This window comes from Phaethon aethereus (assembly GCF_964289735.1).
Source record: "Phaethon aethereus genome assembly, chromosome: 1".
In the NCBI taxonomy this organism is placed as follows: Eukaryota; Metazoa; Chordata; class Aves; order Phaethontiformes; family Phaethontidae; genus Phaethon; species Phaethon aethereus.
This window is the reverse complement of record NC_138575.1, coordinates 6,405,254-6,423,962: the sequence shown is the minus strand read 5'-3', so window position 1 is coordinate 6,423,962 and position 18,709 is coordinate 6,405,254. Positions and strand designations below refer to the sequence as shown.

The 18,709-nt window shown below is 40.1% G+C and overlaps 1 protein-coding gene across 3 annotated transcripts in view; it reads right to left on the bottom strand.

Moving 5' to 3' along the window:
- The window catches only part of CELF2 (CUGBP Elav-like family member 2), a gene marked incomplete at both ends in the record, with an annotated part of 372,062 nt that overhangs the window by 304,514 nt on the left and 48,839 nt on the right, over positions 1 to 18,709 (bottom strand). For all 3 annotated transcript variants that reach the window (XM_082009660.1, XM_082009658.1, XM_082009649.1), the window contains one exon: positions 1,886 to 1,921. In XM_082009660.1, coding sequence (XP_081865786.1) covers positions 1,886 to 1,921 — 36 coding nt within the window. The remainder of the gene's footprint in view (positions 1 to 1,885; positions 1,922 to 18,709) is intronic.

Sequence of the window (18,709 nt, the reverse complement as noted above, 5' to 3'; positions counted from 1 at the left end):
ATGCTATAAAGTAGTTGCAGGGTGAGGGTGGAAGAAGATGTGGTGTTGGTGGGGAAATTAGACTGTTTCACTGCTATGAATTAATAATAGCAAAATGGTTCACTTGATGTTTGAAAGAACAAAAAATATTAGGTTAATACATCACAACATAAGATTAAAAACCCCAAGGAACTCCTTGTTTAGAGAAATGCAGGAACAGGTGAATCCCGAGAAGGCTGGAGGACTAGCCAACCTGCGCACAGCTGTAAACATTTGTTTTAAATCAAGACAAGATCATTGGTTTTAATATTTATAACACAATTACAACACCTTGTGCACATTGCTTATATAATCTGAGTTTCACTTGTGACGTCTTGCCACAGCTGAAATTAAAGCCTGGTGGTAATAATTCAAAAAACACATTTAGGTAATCATTAATGACAAGTATGAAACTGGATGTTTATTCAAGCACCTATATCTCTCATTGTAACGTTAATTTAAAATGGAATTAATTTCTGCAGTACAAGGACTTTGTTTCCAGTATATTAGTCATATAATACCTAACCAATTAGGGACATGCAGTCAAACTGGAAATATTCTAGCACTAAAACCAGTAAAAGATACAGCTAAGCAGTGTTACTGACATTCCTCATCAAGGAGACAGCTACTCTACTGAATCTCTATTTTAATTTTTTTTTGTATCTATGAAGAATTGTAATTCTTCTGCAATGAATAAAGTCTTTTATGTGTCAGGTAGGCCTGATCATTGGTCACCACTTCAAACGTTTCGCAAAATTTCAGCAGCAAATTTGATTGCACAACTGCGGATATCAAGCGACGGTATGTCATAAGAAGAAAGGTGTCTAATAAATGAACAACTGATATAAATTACACATTTGTACCTACAAAACAAGGTGGTACACAACAAAGGGAGAAAAAAATCATGTACAGTGAAAATCTACATTTTTACAGCTTCACAACACAGTCAAGCCAACTAATATACACCACTCGCACCGTGAAGAAAGACAGACATTTTTCTTTGCCTTAAAAGCAGAAATAACTTGTATTTATTACCATGCTTAAAGAAAACTGATTTTCTTGTTGAAATATCCTTTTAACATTATGTATTGTATGAAGTACAATATTGGCATTAATCAGAGGAAAGCAAAAAACCCCCAAACCACGATCGCGTTAAAAACCTCGGCACCTCAAAAAGCAAATCTGGTGGCAGAAGATGCAAGAAGACTGAGCACACCATTTTTTTTGCTCACCAGGCATCTCTGCTAAGTGACAGATTACCATATCAGAATTTTTTGTTTCCCTTCTCTCCGCCCTTTTCTCTGTCTATCTGCATGATTACAGCATTTTATTGCATCCTCTGACAATACGTAGGCAGGCGTCTCTTGAACAACCTCTATCACAGCCTGGGAGTCTTGTCTATATTATTTTATGAGAAGCTTTCTCGGCGTAGAAGAATTTGGTCTAAGCTGCTTTCCCAATGAAAACGCCTTAAGATCACAGTGTTTTTTCCTCCTACCTCCAAGTTCCTCTCCCCTCATCCCTCAGGTGCAGTTTGAAGCAAAAGCCAAACCACCTGCAATGGGTATAATTGCACAGCTGGAGGAAAGCACATCTGGGATTGTGCCCGTCAGGTGCACAACTGCGCTGAGCCTCAAAGCAGCTTCAGCGTGTCGCTTTGAGCTGTGTGCTTTTGGTTGCACCAGTATTTCACAGTCGTTTGTCTGTCTATGGCACGTAGTGTGTGTTCCTCTCTCTGCACCTCCAGTTCTCACTGTCCCAGCAGCTTTCCTTAGGGAAAGGATCGTATTTTGGCTGAAAAGGTCGTGCTTCTTTCAGCACCTTCCAGACATTGATACGCACATGCAGTAGAGAGCAACTTTCTTACCTCGGTAATGTTCCAGATAACTCTGTGGCAGTCTCTCTGAAAGACACAAAATGAGGATAAATTACCTCCTGTTTAAAGAAGCTATAACATTTTAAAGATGCCTTTATAGTGCTTGTATTTTTTAGGCGCGCAGACACACATACACAGCTTTATACGCAAATGTGTCATTTGTGGATGTGACGTCTGCGTGATCATATACACAAGAATGTGAAAAACAGATGATGGAGTGTGATCTAAAGATTGAAGTTCTCAATGGTGCAATTACTCATTTTTTAGGCATAAAATTATCACTATTTTAAATGCCAGCACTGGATGATCCTACATAGCCAAAACGTAGCAATGGGCCAATTTTCCAGTGGAAAAAGTTCCATTTTTTCAGTGCTGCAGCAAAAGCAAGACATTAGGCAGATTTATAACCATGTCATGCACTGAAAAAAAGTGCAATTAGGCAACAGTTATTTTCCAAATATGTGATTTTTAATCCAATTTACTTGTTTGAATCTGTTTTGTGGGCTTGCAATTTGTTTGAGGGAAAGTGTGAGATAGTGAAAGTGGGCTAATGTAACCGGTATGTCACATTAAAGCACAATTAAATCCATTATGATCACCTATGTACACAGTCCTTAAAATACATCCCAGATCTACCACCACCACATGTCCTTGCTCCTCTCCCCAGCACATTTGCTTAGACCTTATCCAAACATCAGGAAAACAGCCGCGGATAACTCCATTTCTCCTTTCTCTCCCACTTAAAAGACCTTAAAAGCAACAGCAAGGAGGCATAAAGGGGTTCGTTCTCCTACACTTGACCAGAGGTCCATCTCATTTCATACTTTGCTTGTCCAGTTATGAAATTTCTGTCCTAAGTTTGCTGCACGGAAGATAGCTGCTTAGTTTGTACCCTGTTTGCTTCAGCTGAGATCTGAATTGCAAAATTTCATGTCTATAGCTTCCAACTTGGGTATGGGACATAATACTTTCTTCCTCTTGTTTACAGCTGCGAACAGAAAATCCTTCCATCCACTTTTGCATACAGAGAGAAAAAAAGAAAATCTCCCTTGCCTTACCAGTTCCCAAAACCACAGATCTAGTGATCTCTAAGTATGGAACCAAGCCTACGCATCTTTGTTGCAAGGGTATAAACCTTATAAATACAGATTGAGCCCCCAAGACTAATTTCTTTATGAATCCAAAGGAAGGAAAAAAAAAAAAAAAAGATTGTTAAAGGCTCTTGTAGAGCTTTACCATGTTCTGAAGTGGCTTTTTTTTTTTTTTTTTTTTTGATGGGGCAGCTACAGAGTTGTTATGCTAAAAACAAAATAATTCAGAGCTCCTCTTTAGTCCTAGGTCCCCCATGCTTCTTGGCGCTATATGAACTATGAGCAGCTACAAGGGTCTTGGTTTTTTTTAATTATTCATTTTTAAAATTAAGCACCCCACAGTGAAACCCAAGCTTTTTCCTTAATGGTTACACTGGCAATTGCAGACTCTATTACAGTGTCAGAGAAGATAAAATGATCCCTCTAAACATGCACGGCTTTGCATTTTCCTTGAGTCTCTATCCTCAAGCTGTGCAGTTTGCTGGTCACAGAAGGTTGCCTTAAACCTCCCAGTGTTTTGCTTCAGAAGGCACAGAGCAGAACCGTGCTCAGTGGTTGCAAAGAGGAATAAACCAAAAATGAAAAGGCGGCTCACACCCTTTTCTTGCACACATTCAGCAACAGACCAACGGATATATAAGCCCTCTCAGAAGAGCCAGTTGCCACCCCAGCAAAGGCAGACGGGTGGGTATTTAGCAGGCGCCTGTGGTGAACAAAGTCCATGATATAAATTACATCAAAGGTGAGAGCCAGGGGCAAGAGGAAGAGAATGGGAAGTGATAAGAAAAGGAAATTAGAGTGGAGCAATACGGACTTGGTTTCTATGCGGCAATTTGATACAGCTGTACATTCTAGATATTTTATTTTCATTAGACTCCTGCACATTGGTGTCATACCACCTTATTTTCAAGCCCTACTCATAACTTATACAGTTCAAAGAATTAATATGATATTTTCTGTAACCTGTCAAAGAACTAGATCACTAAATGGTTCCAACAGTTAGGAAATTTTTCCCTTCCACCACTAATCACAGGCACCATCTCCTTTCATTGAAATGCTCTTTTGGGGAAAGAACCTGGACTAAAAATTCAGGCTGGGCATTTCTTTGTTTCTTCCTTTAGCTACCTATTATTGCTCTAATAACAGAATAGCACAAACCTTATTGCTTTAGGGTACGGGAGCACATTTTATAAAACAGCAGTTGCTCATGTAGCTTAAAGAGACAGCCAGGCAAACCGCAGGTGGGTATTGCAGGAAGCCTCAAGAAGGAAGCAGCTATGTTTAAAAGAGGATGTTCAACTGGAAAGGAGTCAGCTCCTGAGCAGAGCAGTGAATGATTGGTGCATCTAAATTTCTAAAGATTTTCATTTTTCTTAAATAACCCTCTCTACAAGAGATGTTGGCCTTATGAAAATAATTATTAAATAGTCGATACAGTGGTAAAAATCTGAATCTGATCAGAATCTTTAACAGAGATGCTGCAGGCCTTTAACATATACATTTTTAATGTAATTAATTGTGTTGCCAGTTTCACATTTCATCGGATCAAATTCCAATTTAAAAAAAAATGTGTTAGGTAATGATTTTTGAAATAGAGATCAAACTCAAATAAACTCTAAAACTTACAGGCCAAAGAGAAGTCTCATTACTTCCCAACTATCCAAAGATTTCACTGTTTCTCATCAACTCAGTAAACATTTAAATCATTAAAAAAAAATGAAAACCCCCTTTAGATTATTAAACTAAAAATAATATTTTCCTAGAAAACAAACACAGTTATCCCTACAATGTCACTGGGGATAAATGGTACATGGGCTGTTGAAGATGGTTAATGTCCGCTGTAAGTGTCCTATAAATATCAGGAATTGAAACACTGCTCTATAAATATATTTCATGGGGGTTTAAAAAAGAAAATCTTATGGAGCAAATTACTCATCAAGAAAACCCTTAAAGTTTATTTAAAGATAATGGATACTCATTCTGCAGTATTTCAAGAAACTTAAGCTAGACTTATACAACCAATTTTCAGGTCTCCAGTACTCCCAAATGACATATACAATAAACATAACTCATAATTTACTGTATCTACAAAAAAATATTTTTTTCTTGGATAAAAACAAGAGAAGGAAAATACTCAAAGGGAAAATGAATATAAGACCACGTATTTTCACATCCTGCTTATGACATGAAAGGATGACCTTGAAAAAGAAAGGATGCAACCCCAAATTCATTGTCAGGGCTGCCCTGAATCCCACTGAAGTGCAAGTGGCATAAGCTAATGCATAACAGCTCTAAGGACAGAAGAGAACAAGGCTAAAGACCCTGCAAAAGTTGTTACGTGGAGGGTGGCATTATGAACTGCAACCACAGCATTTCCAGGAAGGTCATTTACAATGTCCCAGCACTTTGTGCTCAGCGGTGCAGGACGGATCTGGGGCAGCATGGTCTGTACGTATGGAAGATGAAGGTTCTGTTGAAGCCAGGAGGGTGCTGGGTGGCCAGTCTGCACCCCAAAATGCTACCTCATCACATGTGGTCTTGCAAAAAAAAAATCAAATTGTGGGTTTACAAATTGTTCGTTAGACCTGTAAGGAGCTTGGACCTACTGAAGAGGCTCTGCACCCTCCAGAAAGGGCTACATAGCTGTTATCAAAACTCAAAAAGCCGGTGTGGGTGAACCAAGCACCACACACATTTTGTCATTTCTCTCTACAGACTGAGAAATCCTTCCCGTAGGATCGGAGTAGGATGTGTACCAAAGCAGGAAAGTATAAATATTTTAGTCAGAACCCTATAGTGAAGTGGAAGTGGGAAGGTCTGCATGAAGATCAGCAAACAGACTACTGCTTATTAGTTTTGTTTAAAGAAAGTTTTTCAGGAAAACTCTTCAGAATATTTGGAAAGTGTTGTGTTTGTATTAAATGTTTTGTTCACTGAGAAATCATATGGTGCTCTTCCCTCAGAGGCTGACTGGCAGCTGTTGTTACCCACCTACGTGCAGGGCTTGGCACAACACAGCTCTGAGGTTTAACTGTGCAGCATTTTTGTCTGCTTTAATACTTTACACCGTGCTTCTGCAGAGATGCAAACTGAGGCACAAGAGACAGTGCAGGGGTTCAAAGGGCGACTGAGGTAATCTTGTGTGCATTCTGCTGGATGCATGACAGGAAACTTAGCAAGTACGGACTTCAAATCATGCAAGTCAAGACTATGCTTAGAAACACTTTTTTCTTCTGCAGGATCATGTCCCCTGGTGATTTGGAACACCTTAGGTCTCCATCAAGAACTATTTTTGTTGTGAAAAGGGAAAGATATGGAATCAAGCTAAGCAATCTATCGGGGTGCTGGGGAAGATGCAAAAAGAAAGGCAGCAACACATTCCTGCAATCATGTCACTGTTCTTCCTTTGTCCAGCTCACACTTTGGGGAGGGGATAAAGCCCGCCTACGGCTCCCAAGGCATATGAGGATAAGGACACAGGGATAAGGGCAAAGCTAAGAAGTGATCTGTATGGTGTGCTACTGAGCAAGCAGCACAAATGCAAGCAGAAAACTCCCAAGATGCAGAGTATGGGAGTCTTCCAACTTCTGAAGTGTCCAAACCCTAAGGTCATGATTGTAGGCATCAGAGCCAGCAGTATTGTTTCAACCAGGAGGATTAGAAGGTCCTGTCTTCTCCAGGACAGGTGACCGTGACCCATTTGATTCCCTGGGATGTGCAGCAGCAGTTAGTTCTATTACTTATGCTCATTTTCCATGAAGCACCAAAAAAACCCCAAAGTTTAAACTGATATTTCTTCACTGAGAGAGCGGTCAAACATTGGAACAGGCTGCCCAGGGAGGTGGTGGAGTCACCATCACTGGAAGTGTTCAAAAAACCTGTAGACGGGGCACTTCAGGACATGGTTTAGGGGACATGGTGGTGTTGGGTTGGTGGTTGGACTTGATGATCTTAAAGATCTTTTGCAACCTTAATGATTCTGTGATTCTGTCTGGGTGAAACTTCCAACCCTATACTAAAGAGAGTCTTGCACCTGGCACAAGCATCAATTATACCAGGAGGTATATTCTGTGAACAGAAATAAGTACAAGTTGAAGAGAAATGAGATATTTGAGAGGATCACCTGAAAAGTTACGTGTTTTTCCAGGAATATCCACTGTGGGCATAACAATATGCCAAGTGTGCTGATACGATGTGTGTAACAAATTGCAATGGTGTTGGTAACTAGGAAGTTCTGCCTTGAAATAATTCCAATTACTGCGTAGCTGTGAAGTTGTTCTTTGTTTTGCCCCACAGGCAAATCTGGCTTGCCAGGACAAACAGCGCACCTGATGCTTTCGACCACTCTTTCCTGTCTCAGCCTAACAGGCAGACAGGGATCAGACACCATACCACCAAGTCTCTACACTACAGTCAGCAACACGAGAAAATCAAGGTAGAGAGGAGTCCAAAACATACCATTGAGCAAGATGTTTCAGCTGCAGTATTGCTGACTCCTGTAACCACCAACTCATAAAAATCATAGAAATAATTTTGGTTGGAAAAGACCTTTAAGATCATTAGGGCCAACCGTTAACCTAGCACTGCCAAGTCCACCACTAAACTGTGTCCCTAAGCACCACATCTACACGTAAAGGGGTATGTCCCATTAATTTCAACGGCTTTTAACCAAACCATCAATAAACAGCTTTTTAAATTGTAGGGGTCCGTGCCTGCACACACGCTCGCTGCTACTGCATAGACATGCATCAGTGATGTAGCAAGAGAAAAGATGGCTACTAACTGTCAGCATAAAGCAGAACTAAAGAAAAGTTTACAAAGGGAAATGAAGGATTTTCCACTTAAAGAAGGGGAGAACAGCTGAAGAGGAACATTGAATTAGCTTTAAAAGGAAGGTTGCATCAGGAGGAATAATTACTTAGTTGGAATTTCACCAAGACTTGGGAGTCAATGCCTCTACTCTTGCAGAAAAGTGCCATGGGATTTTTAATGACCACGAATGGGCAGGACATTGATTTCACATATCAGCTGAAAAATGGCACCTCCAAAGACACATTGTTGTCTCTGCTCTTCCTAAAAATCACATGGAGGGACTACATACGAGTTGACTTGGAAGAGTTAATAGCATGTATTGAAATACCATTGTGAGACAAAGGATATTTCATTGGACTTAAATCTGATAGTTTCTCAGCTTTGTTAGAATGCAGCAAAATAAACAAGCTACATTTGGATGCAATATGGAGTTTAAATTTTGAATTCAGCTTTACTATGACTAATTTGATGGATTTCACAGAAGATTTTGTTTTCTCTGTATCACATGCTTTTAGCAAATCTTTTTTTAAAAATTGTTCCCTATGACCAGTAAAGATCAAAATGGTAGAAAACGATTTCATAATTTAAAAAAATTAAGTTTTTTTTAAAAATCAAGATTTCAATCTGATACTCTTGTATTTTATCTTTCACACAGTAAGCAGCAAATAAATACATTGCAGTTTTAAAACTTCACACAGAGCTTAGCTACCTAACAAGGATCATACATTTGCAGCAGAAATACTGCATAAACAGGGTCTGAATGTGCTATTTAAGTACAAGCTAAATACTCTTTTTTTAGGAAGTGATGTAACAAGTTCATATGTAAAAATCTATTTCTATACAAGCTGACATTCTGCAAGATTAGCTGACTGAGATAAAGGACATGAGCAAACATGCTTGTTGTTGTCTCCCATGATTATTTTTAAAAGCTGCATTTTTCACTATTCTAGATTTGCTACTTCTGAATTTTTCATTCCTCCTTAGGTAAGGAGGAAAGAAATCTCTGTGTATCCAGTGACAAGTGCCTGCCACCAAAACAGACTAAGTCCAGTGTACATCCAGTATACAGAAAATACCCCAAATAAAACATGTCCTCATCATTGTGACTATTTTATATATTTCATAAAAATTTAAGGTTTTTTTTAATCACCCCAACATCTTTGAAGACAGCAATATTATAACTTACAAGTTAAAGCATAATTCAGGCCAAATCCTCACTCCTTGAAATTTGCCTACAAATCCCAGCTAAGATCTTGATCTCTTGTCTAAGTACCTGTCAAGGGCGTCAGATGAAAGCTCCTCTCTCTTACATCTTCTGCTCTGGTATTAAAGAGCAAGATAAAAATGAATAGGTGGAAGAAACACAACAGTGTGTCCATTTTATAGATTGGTAATGGGGGCATGAATAGGATGCAGTTTAGCTAGGGCCTTCAGGGAGAAATGCCAGGCCACAGAGAAGAAATAAAGAAAGATCCCATTTTGGTCCTTTGCTGTCATCCTGGATGTGCAGATACGGCTGTCGCAGCACAGGGACTGCTCTTGCCATGTGTTTTCTCAAGGAAGTGCTGCATTTTGAAAGTTAATGACTCAGAAATGAATGAAAGAAGCACCACGGGTACAGAATTTGGCTCTCTGGTGCACAGCAAGCAGCAGGAAGAACATGTAGGAGAACCCACCATGGTACTAACTCCTACATCCTCACCCTGTTAGTACAGGGAAAGAAAAAAGTGATGCACAGGCTCTTTCCTCAGGGAGCTGTATGAGCTCAGCATGAGGAAAATACCCTCTGTCTCTCTCCAAAATGAGAAGAAAGATCATCCAAAACAGAGTAGACGTTCCTCCCTATACGCTCGTTAAATCTACTGTAACCTCCCTGGATAGAAAATTATGCACACTTGGTATCTGACTCCTGTAGCTCGTGCTGCCATTTCCAGTGGTTTCAGTGTTCTATTTTGCCACCATCTCTTCTCCACTGTACAAAGGAGGGGAATCATGCCTGAAGTCTCAGCAATAATTTTAGGTCAAACTCAGTTGTACAAATGTAGAACTGAAGGAGAGCTCTGGGCCATGTGTTAATTCCACAGAATAAGTCATATTATCACAAGGATGCATAAGATGTATGAGGAAAGACATAAAAATTATTCAGCTACTATAGACGGTGGAGGTCTAGATTGTTTCCTTAGTTTCTAAGATGTTGTACAGGTCTGCAGTAAATATCTTCTGATATTTAAGACTTTCTCATATTTGTGTAGGGTGCAGGGAGCAGTTACATGTACCAGCTACACAAACATTTTTTATGATGTAGCAGCTGTTGGTTGGGTCAACTGTTGATATCTTTGGTTTAATGACGAATGCTAAAAAGAAAAACACACACCCTAAAAACTGTTTTCCGTTGAATGCCTGCACCTCGCTATTCCCCCCTCCTGCCTCTGAATTTCACATGCTAAAAGTTCAAAACTTTGGTATTCTCTGGTGTTGGATGTTTTTGCTAACAGAGACAGGCTTGAAGCCACTCAAAGAATTTGTAGGCTTTATTTAAACTTATTTCAGAGAACTCTTGATTCTCCACCAAGAAATGCCAAGCTTGGAAATGGCATCTCATCCTGGTCTCAAAATACTTTACTGATCAGAACAACTTGGATACTTCAGCTATGATGTATTCAAATACTTACTCATTTTCTTACCCAATGCAGACTGGGCAGAGACATGCATTTGGGAATCTCTGAAGTTTTGTGAAGTGAAGGGACTTCTGGAACAAAAAGAGGTGCTACAATATAGGCAACTTAGAAGAACTAATGTTAGTTAGGAAGGGGATGGCCTTGCTTGCTCAATTCAATATGCAAACAACTTGTTTTCTGCAGGAACTGCATTGGCAGCTACCAGGGGTAAAAAACCTCCAAAACCAGAATACAGCAACCCCCCCCAAAGCCCCACAGATTTCCAGTCTTTGGGGTCTTCCTACCTCCAGTTTTGAGAGCAGTGAACTCTCCCTGTATTTTCCCACTCAGAAGGCGGAAAATACCAGCAATCTCGTGAGGTCAGCTCTTGCTGGGGCGTTGGGCAGTAGCAGGGATGCTGGGCATGGCCGCATGCTGTACCGCAGGCACATGCAAACTCCTCTGTCTACACTCCCAGATACGGAAAGAGAAACCAGCTTTGATAAATGCTGCAGCTCCCTTAACCCAGCTCTGAGGAAACATTTCATGATTATGGAAAAACCTGACTACATTTTGGACGCTTTTCTTTATCAGAGGTTTCATCAGATAGATACAGGAACTACTGAAGACAGCTCATCTCTACCTGGAACGTCGGTGTTGCCAACATCTCCTTCAGACATCTGCCCATGTTATCTTTTAATCCACCTGCAGAAACAGTTACTGCTTTCCTTTCTACTGGTTAGTCAAGGATAAATTCACTGCTTAGCTCCTTTCTGTCCTGACGTCTCCTCCTCGCGGTCCAGAAAGCATTGATGTCAGGTTGAAGCGTGGGGTGGAATAGGAAAAATGCAGAAAGGACTCTGTGAAGAAGCCTGCCAGCCAGCAGTCTGTGTCCCATTAGCTGCACTTCAAAACAGTCCTTACACTATTTCCATAAATACTGCAGTATCTTCTGGAGTATCTCAGCACAAACAGCAACAGATGTTGGATGCTATTATTTCTTCATTCTTGTTCATTTGTTGTTCATCTGTTATTTTTTGCCTTTTTTTTTCCTCCTGCCACCTGCCCATCCACAAATCAGAAGTGTTTAAAAAATACAGTTCTTACTGGTCCCTCTACCACTGCCAGAAATTAACAGGACAGGAGAAGAAAGAAGATAAAGATCTAATTCACTGTCTTATTTCTGACCAAAAAAGGTTGGGTTGAATTTATTTTTGACAGCCTTAAGCAGAAAGAATAAATCTGCTGAGCTGGCTACCTCGGGAAGCTCAAGTACACAAGTACCACTGTTCTCCGACGAGTTCATTAATGTTGCTGAACGGTATATTGATGGTGTTGTGAAATTATTATACAAAGTGTTTTAAGGTGTAAGTTACCAGTGATATAAATCTACAAGCAAGTCTTTTCTCCCCAGCCACATCCAAACCAGAAGATGTTAAGATAGGGCTTTAATGGCAAAAACTATTAGGCTGCAGTATATAGCAGGTACATCTATTAATCATCAGACCATTTATGTTCTGTAATTCTACCACAGTTAAATAACATGGACTACTAAGTACCTGAATCAGCTATTAGCAAGCATTCCCGCTCATTAAAACTCACTTATTTAGACTTTAGCAATGGTAAATGTAACCAGCCCTGGAGGAGTGTCACAGTGCTTGGAAATGGCACATTAAGCTTCATTTACCCAGCTACACTCACAGGCAGAGGGGGAAGGGAAAAACACAGGGACGGTCCATAACGAAGCTCAGAAGCTTTTTGAAGCTGCATTAAGAAAATGACAAATCTTACAAAGAGAGCCATAAAGCTTCCTCAAGTACAACAGTTCTGCAAGGAGCTATTTATCATAGTTTGTTGAAAAGACTCCTACGTTTAATACTATTGGACTGTGAGAGCTGATTATTAAATGTAATTACAGAAGTAGCACAGAAATAATAGTTTATTGCCGAGCATAAGCAACACTGTATTAACAAAGAGGAGAGGGGAACATGTTCAGCATTTGGAATCGTATCATTAGCTTTTCTGGGAACACATACACAAATGTACACACATTTAATTCCACATTAGCTTCGACTAACCAGAATTATCATTCAAGAATTTCTTATCAGAGTCAATGCATCCATCTATACATGGAGTGAGAAAACAGTAGCCAAAGTGGATTGCTATTTGGGTTTCAGATTTTATTCCTTTTCTACTTAACACAGATTTATTAAAAAACACCCACAGCCTGCTGTCAAGAAATATTGCTCACATTTGCTTATTAGCAGCCCTGGAACAGATACATTTTTGCTACGGTGCTGCCATTTAAGCGAACGCTTTATTTAGAACATGCTGGTTATCAGGAGCTTCTCCATGCAGCAAATATTTTGAAACAACAAGTTTTGATTTCTTGTTGCTACCTGCAAGAATGAGTTTAATTTCTATTATAGCTACATCTTTGCAGGCTTGCTTTTGTATCTAGCTGCCCTTTTCACCTCTTCTTTTTGCTCTGAGTGATTTCACCCAATTTTTTGATGCTGCTTCTTGCTCTCAGAAATCTGCCACTCACACCCCGTGCATCTCTGTCCTTCTTCGTGAACCCCCTTTTTTAAAAGCACACTATTCTTTCCTAAAGCCTTCTCTACTGCTTTGGGGTAGGCATACACACCACACACTTTTCCCAACCCACAAAGCTAAACTAGCTTAGAAGTACAGCTCCTTACAGCTGGGGCTACAGTTTGTGCCAGCAAGCAGGGCAAAAACCCAACCCTACCCCGCAGTCTGAAAGATCCCTTCTGGTCCACAAAGTTTAGGCTGAATCAACTCAGCTGCTGGTCCAAGACTGAAACATTTTGCAAAACTATGTTTTGGAAGGAAGGCATTCAGTGACAGATGGATTTTATTTGGGTTTGGGTAAAAGGAATAGCTTAAAACCGGTTGGGAACATCAGGAAGGATGCCGGCACATCAAGACAAAGGCTGAATGCATCTGAAGTACTCGAGAGCTGCAGAAGTTCCCATCACAAGAACACGCTCACGTTCATCAGCAATGTGGTGCCCACCGACCCTCACGCTTTCAGCAATGGTCTGTTTTGCAGGAGGAAGTATAACCAGTCGTTTTGAAGCTCAACAGCCTCCTTTAAGAGTCTGCATTCCCTTTTTTGTTCACTACGTAACACCAGGTAAATGGCAAAACTGGACTCAAAAACAGGAGCTGCGTGCACGCGGCTGAGACAGTTGGGCTGTAAATCAGGTGCAAAGAGAAGAAATCAGAGTCTATCCTTAGGCATTCGCATCCCTGGCTTTTGTCCAAAGCAGCATTCTCACATGGGCTAAAGACTCTTGGGTTATATTTTTGGGGGGGTTGAATCTAAAAAACTTGTGGATGGATTGCTAACAAAGGTTTTCAGCCATGCTGAAAAATCCTTGGGAGCTCAGTGCTGATGATATTGAGATGCTTTAAAAAAAAAATCCTGCTAGCCATCTATCTGCATCAGTAGATACACAAGGGCATTTGAGAAAATCTCTCCTGGTCACATCACATCATTGGTGTAAAAGAAAACAAGTTTTCCTTTTGAAGGTTTTAGACTTGTTTAGAACAAATAAATCACTGCAGCAGCACTTTCCAAGTGACAATTATCTTGCCACAATAGCCATAAATATAAAATAAAATCAACACGGATGGAATCCAAAGTAGTAGACCTAAATTATACATGTTCATAAAACTACACCTCTGCTCAAAGTTGCTCTGTACACCACACATATGCCAGGATCTCTTAATCTGCTGCTGATGTGCTGCATATTATGGTCGCGTGCAATTACAGTTAGCTATAATTAAGAACAATTACAGCTTTTATTTCTCCACTTGTTCTTTAAAAAGCACAGTTGTAATAAAACATTTTTCCCCTCTCTCTTTTTTTTTTTTTTTAAAGGTGAATATAATTACACATCCTTATAACATCTCCAAAAATTAGTTTGACTCAAGTTTCTTCTGGAACAATTTTCATTTTAACTGTCAGATCTGCCATCTATAGTCAATAGAACATATTGTAAAAAAATTCTGTCATTAACCTTTTTTCACCATAGAAATCTGCAAAAGAACTTGAAGAAATTGAAGAATTCATTCCTTAAACATTTAAAGACCAAATTCAACTAACAACCCTTCCCCAGCAATACCTTCTTAATCACACTGAAACACAATTTTTTTATTATTATTAATAATAATAATATACTAACTATAACAATAATAAATCAAAGCTGGGTCTAAAAGGTATTTGGCATCTCTCTACATTTTATAGGCTACTTTCCAGCCCTATTCTCATAAAAGAATCTCTCCACTGTATCTTTGTTTAGAATCCACCTGCGATTACTAACCATGCAGACTGCAGGGAAAAGTAATTAAGTTTAATAGAAGCCACCCTCATTTTTGAAGCTGCCCTCAATTTAAGCCATAGAAGGAGACTAATTAAATTTAATGCATGCCACAGATTTTAAATGAAGATACGGCAAGTAAAATTTTCTCACTCTGTAAGGCATCTTTTCCAAACGCTGCAAAATAAGTGTTGTGATGCAGAGAGACAGCAAGCTACAACCACCAAGTCTTGTTTTCTTTTTCTACTGGCCATGTCTTCCAAGAGGTGAGGCCTTTGTGTAGATTAAGAACAGTGTAATCTAAATCACGGGAACTGGGAAGCCTGGAATAGGATCACTTATCCATCCTTTGCCCACACTATTTGCTTTGATTAAGTTTAGAGGGTCCATCCATCCATGGCAGGGTCCATCTTTTACATGTTTTTAACAGGTGTAACAGGTTTCTGACCGCAGCCACCAACCTCCAAAGCACAGACATTGTTCACCAAGAGCCTCCCCCAAAGCAGCTGAACTAGCAACAGGGACTAGAGAAACACATTTTGAGACACCGTCACAAACCTCCCACGTATGTCTTCAGCCTTCTTCAAGTCATCAGAAGAGAAAATAGTGAAATTACCCAAGGCTCAACTATTCTGCCAAGCAATAGTTTTACTACTTTTTCACCGAAATTACAAACTAGGTCTAATGAAGATATTTCACTCTTGCAAAGATGAACATAATGAATGCGGAGCTCTGAGGCAGAGAGAGAGGCATTTCCCTTTTCCAGCCGTGTAGAGGAGTGGTGGGCTTGCTCTGTATGTATAAATAAACTCTTTTGCAGAGAAACAAAGAAGTTTCATCATAAATGCAGAATTTAGAGGCTTGAATTACTTTGGAAAAAGGGAGATAACTTCCGCTGTATGTTCAGAAGAAGGTTAGGCCGAGTACTAAACTCACAGTTGGTTCACAGAAGCGTCCTGAAAAATGTGAGGCCCAGAGCTGACTTCCAGGGAGCCTCTTTTCCTGAACAGAGGCTTGTACCTACCACTGGTGCTGAGCAAAACTTTTTTGCTATAAGCAAGACCAGACTTGAAAAAGCAGAACCTGAGACAGAATTTCAAAGATATTTTGGTCCAAAAGCTCCCCTCAAAAAACAAGACAGTGAAAAAAGGAGAGAAAGGAAAAAAAGAAAAAAAAAAGAAAGAAAAAAAAAGACAGAAAAAAAAAGACAGAAAAGGAAAAATAAAAGTAGAAGATAAAAAATAGATCCTTTATTTCAAGTTTATACCCCACCACAAACCTGCCACGTACTTCCCCAAGAGAGGGGTTGAATACTTCATTTTAGGAGCATAGAGAAAGGATGCGTGTATCCCTGGTGCACATCCTACAGTGTAGGAACCTGCATGTACAGCAACGAGATTCACACACGTTTTATCTGGCTTTACATTTTTAATGAAATTACCGAAAGTGAACATTCATAATAGTAAACAAGAGTCAACCAGGGTTTCATGTCTGGCTGTCTCCATGACAAAGCCCACAATCTTCTACCCATCAGTTCAGGGGTTGTTCAATAGGCAGATTCACACTTTGAATCTTGAAGCCACTGTTAATATAAATTGCAGGCAATTTGGGAGAGAGACTGCATTTGTAGTTATTTTTAGTTTCATGAAAGAAATAAGAGATTTGTTTATATATATCATGACAAAAAAGTTGGATTTTTTGTTTTAAAGCAGCAAAATAGGGACAAAATTACTGTTTAAATTCTAATTTTTACTCAATTATATTTTAAAGTGATCCTACCAGATGCTGGAACTAAAGTGACATGATTTTGCTATATTTATAACTAAGCTGCAAAACATTTCAACATTTACAAAGAGAAGAAATCTCTCTGCTAATGCCAGAAGAAGAATAAACTCAAATGCTATCGCACATGATGGCTCTTAGTAGTTGGCACAAGGAGGGGAGAAACGTCTCTATAACAACAGTATCAAGGAAACTTGCATTGCAAATTCCACATAATCACAAGGAGAAAAAAAGATTTGCTGCCAGTGTTAACACGAGGACATGGCATCCACGCGCTCCCAAATAGTCAGGACGGGTGTAAACCGAGGCAAGCCGTGGTCTCTTTCCTCCTTGCCCCTAATCCAAAATCCCTCTTCCCACCCAAACCGCCTGCTGTTCATGCCTTCTGCTTCCTCTTAGGAAGCAGTATCCTTCCCTCACACGTTTCCCAATCAATATTTTGGCCCTTCTGCTGTTGGCTACCAACAAGACGACTCCCACTGTTCCCTAATGCCTTCCTCCAGGGGCTTCTGCCGAAACGTGGGTTCTGGACTGGCTGGCCAGAACCTTTGGGGAAAAAATTAAACCAAATACAAAAGAAAATCTTCAGAAGCCTCTCCCCTCAATTCCCACCTGCAGCGATTGCTAGGCTTACAACACAACCTTGAGCCCTCAATCCTATCCTCTCTTTGGAGGCTGTGGGTCCTGCAGGGTCCTGTCACCACCGCCAAGTGCTCCACGTGTTGGTGGGCTGCAGTTCAGCCTGTGGTGCTGGAGCAGCAAGGCTCCCTCAGGGCACCGGCATACGCCACTCAACTGGTTAAAAATTGAAACAGAGCAAATGGGAAATTTTTGAACAAATGCTTCAAGATTATGGAGCACACGTTACAGCTGTAACCACCCACAGTTCCCTCCCACAGAACAGAAACACTGAAAGCGAAAACCATTCACTGCAGAAGTTGAAAAATAACAAAAAATGCGGCGGTAGGTATGAAATTAAAGCCTTACGGGTATTACCTGCAAGAACTTCTGCAAAGAAAGGGGGGATGTTTGCAGGACACAACGGAAGAGGAGAACACAGCCTTGGTTCACAAGTCCCTGAGAGGTGTCAGGTCTGGGGCACCCGCCTGCAGTAGCTGTTATGTTCATCACTCATTTCTCACTCATGAAGGAAATTATATTTTGCAGTAGGTGGGATGGGAAGGACAACCACTTCCTTCCATTATTAAAAATAACTAAAGTATAGAAAACCCTGGATCACCTCAGTTAAAAAATTTTTCCAAGTCTCTGAGAACACCAGAGAGAAGAACAAGAATTCTACGTGCTGTTCAGCAGGGAAAAGGGCTGAGTGTTCTGAAATGCTCTTGGGAAAGAAAAAAGAAAGATAAAATACATGCTTTCCACCATGGAACAGATTTTTGGTGTTCACTACTTGCAGTGATCATTCAGCTCTATGGATCAAAAAATCCTACTGATACGAACGTGCGTGGTCAATCAGCAGGATATTCTGTTTCAAATACGAGATCTGAAGCTGTTTCTTTGATTTTTTTCAAAAGTGTGACAGAATTTTCCACTTCTCCCAGTGCCAATCATGTTGAGGTAAATGTTACAGCTTCTGCAAGTGCAAATTAAAGACAATTATAACCTTGCTAACCTACCTCATCATTAAAATGCCTGGCACAACTCATTTGCCCATGGAGCGGAGATTTGCTGCTCTCACATTCACTCAAGTAGGGAAATACTCGTCTCTAGATGCTGTGGGCATGCTGATTGCTCTGGTGAAAGGAGGCAAAAATGGAGGTGTCTATTTGCCCCTCTAGGAAGGAGTACTGCAGTATGGGTGGAAGAACATATTTTCACATTAGTCAATAAAACCATGTGGGCAAACAGCTTCCCATAGCATCATGATGCAGGTGTGTTTCAGGAAAATTGAAGATTTATCTTTGTGGTACCAGCTGCTCAGAGCGACCACACCAATTGCACAAGGGAAAAAGTAGGACCAGTGAATAAAAGTATTAAGGGTCTTAATACACACACCTTAGGGGGGGGCTGTATTTCAAACTGGCGTTAGGGACTCCTTATTTTATGAGATCCAACTTAAGTCATCACACCTCCATGACAGGTGGCAATTGGGTGCAACTACAA